The sequence below is a fragment of the Microtus ochrogaster genome, chromosome 2, assembly GCF_000317375.1.
Source record: "Microtus ochrogaster isolate Prairie Vole_2 chromosome 2, MicOch1.0, whole genome shotgun sequence".
Classification (NCBI taxonomy): Eukaryota; Metazoa; Chordata; class Mammalia; order Rodentia; family Cricetidae; genus Microtus; species Microtus ochrogaster.
This window is the reverse complement of record NC_022010.1, coordinates 66,009,656-66,012,552: the sequence shown is the minus strand read 5'-3', so window position 1 is coordinate 66,012,552 and position 2,897 is coordinate 66,009,656. Positions and strand designations below refer to the sequence as shown.

At 46.6% G+C, this 2,897-nt stretch overlaps 1 protein-coding gene across 1 annotated transcript in view; it reads right to left on the bottom strand.

The window, feature by feature from the left end:
- Rpl24 (ribosomal protein L24) overlaps positions 1–828 on the bottom strand; it is a 5,909-nt gene extending 5,081 nt beyond the window's left edge. Inside the window, exons 1-3 of the mRNA XM_005345068.3 lie at positions 738–828; positions 554–629; positions 3–112 (exon numbers count right to left, since the gene is read on the bottom strand). Coding sequence (XP_005345125.1) covers positions 3–112; positions 554–629; positions 738–742 — 191 coding nt within the window. The 5' untranslated portion in view covers positions 743–828. The remainder of the gene's footprint in view (positions 1–2; positions 113–553; positions 630–737) is intronic.
- Positions 829–2,897: the final 2,069 nt, after the last annotated feature.

The following is a 2,897-nucleotide window of genomic DNA, read 5'->3' as shown; positions in this document are numbered from 1 at the left end:
CCGACTGTCCTTTTTTGTGTTTCCTTCTGTACAGGACAGTCCAGTTTATCTGCCGGGGATTCCTTTTGGACAGGAAAGCGGACTCGCATTTTGCATTAAGAAACTGGAAAACCTGAGGTTAACAAATCCATAAATTAGTCACACCTTTTATACAAAGTATAAGACGCTGGAATTGAAAAATCCTCACGATTTTTAGTCTAGTTTTTTCATCTTGGCTGGGACACAAGTGACAGGTAACAGGGTGGCATCAAGGTCTTCACGTTTCATCTTTTCTCAAGAGCAGGGGAAGCTACACTCGTCGCCAAGGGTCGGATGGCGTTAAATTTTGAGAAAATCTGGCTTTTAGTCCTTTCAGACTCAAAAAGACACGCAGCCCAGCTTCGAGTCCTGGCCATTTCCCTTTCTATGGCTATTACACAGACCGCGCGTTTCCCCTCCCTGATTCACACCCCATCTGCATTCACCCAGGTTTCCCACCCGACACGTGGCCGGCGGGGTGCTCCCCAGGCCGGCCGACCGGCCTTACACTCCCTCGGCCCAGCCGGCTTTTTACCTTCCCGTCGGTCCTGGCGTAGCGCCGCCCGTGTCCGGGGTAGATCTTGTACCCGCTGAAACTGCACAGCTCGACCCTGGAAGGAAAACCCAAATCCCGTTACGGTGTGCACCGCAAAGAAAAACCATCCCCTGGCCCTCTGCCGGAGGATGGAGGCGGATTGAGAGAAACAGAGATCGCTTACTTCATGATGGGAGCTGCCGCCCGGCCGGAGGAAAGATGGCGAAGAGAAAGAAAGAATTATGGGAAAACCCCTTATAGGGCAGGGGAAGAGACTCTCCTCCCTAAATTCCCTTCCGGGCGCCCTGCGATGATGTCACTTCCGGGACCCGGGTCTGGGTTTCCTAGCAACAGCTTTCTACCGAAATTACTGACAGTTACTGACCTCCAAAGGTTCTGTTGGGCCCGGGGAGGTGGCCGTCAAAAAGATAGGCTTGGCTTTGGTTCCGTGCCGTTCCATTTCCCGCAGGCAAGTGTTCTAGAATCTAGAGCCAGCCTTTTGCAGGGAGCTTGGACAAAAGACAGCGTGTTACACGTGTCTTTTCACTTATCGTGAAGACCGCAGACGAGTATCTCTCAGGTAAAGCCTGAAGGTCACACTATGCCTTTGCCTTTGAAATAAAATTAAATCGTAGTAGCTGAAAATCTGGTCCAGAGATAGCGCGAGTGGCACCCGAAACCTTGAGTTAAATCTCGATCTGGACCTGGAGAGATGGCTGACTCAGACGTTAAGAGCATTGCAGCTCTTCCGGAGGCCCTGAGTTCAATTCCTAGGGATCTATGCCCTCTTCTGGTATGTAGGTGTACATGCAGATAGAGCACTCGTATATAAAATTAAAAAAAAAAAAAAGTCCCTTTAAAAAAAAATCTCCAACTTCAGAAAAAAAAAGTAATAGTTTTAGTCTGACACGGTGGCGCAAGGTTTTTAATTCCGGCTGTTTGGGAGGTCCCCTCGCAGGTTAGTCTGCATAGCAAGACAGGGCCCAGACTACATCTACTACTACTACTATTGTGCCAAAAACTAAAACTAGCCGGGCAGTGGTGGTGCATGCCTTTAATTCAAGTACTCAGAAGAATTAAAGAGTTAAAGATTAAGAAACAAGTGGATCCCTGTGAGTTCGAGGCCAGCCTGGTCTACAGAGCGAGTTCAGGACAGTCCCCAAAGATACAAAGAAAACCTGTCTCGAAAAAACAACAACAACAAAAAAAGTAAATTAATAAACTAAAAATAATTAACCACTTATTTAAATATGCCCGCGATCGTATAATACCAGCACTCAGGAACTAAGACTGCAACAAGTCACACAGACACATACAAAGCTAGTTTTCTTTCTTTCTTTTTTGCCTTTTAAGAAATGCTATTTTAAGGGGCCGGAGAGATGGTTCAGCAGTTAAGAGCACTGGCTGCTCTTCCAGAGGACCCGAGTTAAATTCCCAGCACCCACATGGCAGCTCACAGCTCTCTGTAACTCCAGTTCCAGGGGATCTGGCACCCTCACACAGACATACACGCAGGCAAAACATTAATGCACATAAAAGTAAAGAAATCCTAGAGAGAGAGAAGCTCTATTAGCCCTGGAAACGTGGCTCAGCAGTTAAGAGCACTTGTGCTGGCAGAGACCTAGTGTTTGAATCCCAGCATCCACATGGAGGCTCACAGTCATCTGTAATTCCAGTTCCAGGGACTGAAGCTGTGTCTAATGACCTCCAGGGATAACACTGTGACACATGGCGCATGTACATACATTCGAAATATTCAGATACATAAAATAAGATTAATAAATCTGAAAATATTTTAATTAAATAAACTATTTTAGTTGGGCAGTGGTGGCGCGTGCCTTTGATTCCAGTTCTCAGGAGGCAAAAGCAGGCAGATCTCTGTGAGTTCAAAGTCAGCCTGGTCTCCAGAGCAAATTCTAGGACAGCCAGGGCAACACGGAGAAACTCTGTTTCGAAAAACAAACAAGCAAACAAAAAAGCTGTTGTAAAATTTCTTGGTCAGGTGTGATGGCATACACCTTAATCCCAGCACTCTGGAGGCTGAGGCAGCCAGATCTTTGTGAGTTCAAGGCCAACCTAGTCTACAGAGCCAGTTCCAGAACAGCCTGAATACATACATAGAAACCCTCTCTTGAAAAAAATGAAAAAAAAAGAGTACAAATTAGGCAAAGTCATTTTACCCACCAGGTAAAATGCTTGCCCTGTAAACCTGATGATCTGAGTTCAATCCCAGAACCTATATAAAGGTGGAAGGCAAAAAACAGCTGGACACAGTCGTCCTCTAACGCCCTATGCGTGCTGTGTGTACTGAAGCACGATTAAGTGCGGCTGCTGGGATCGAAGG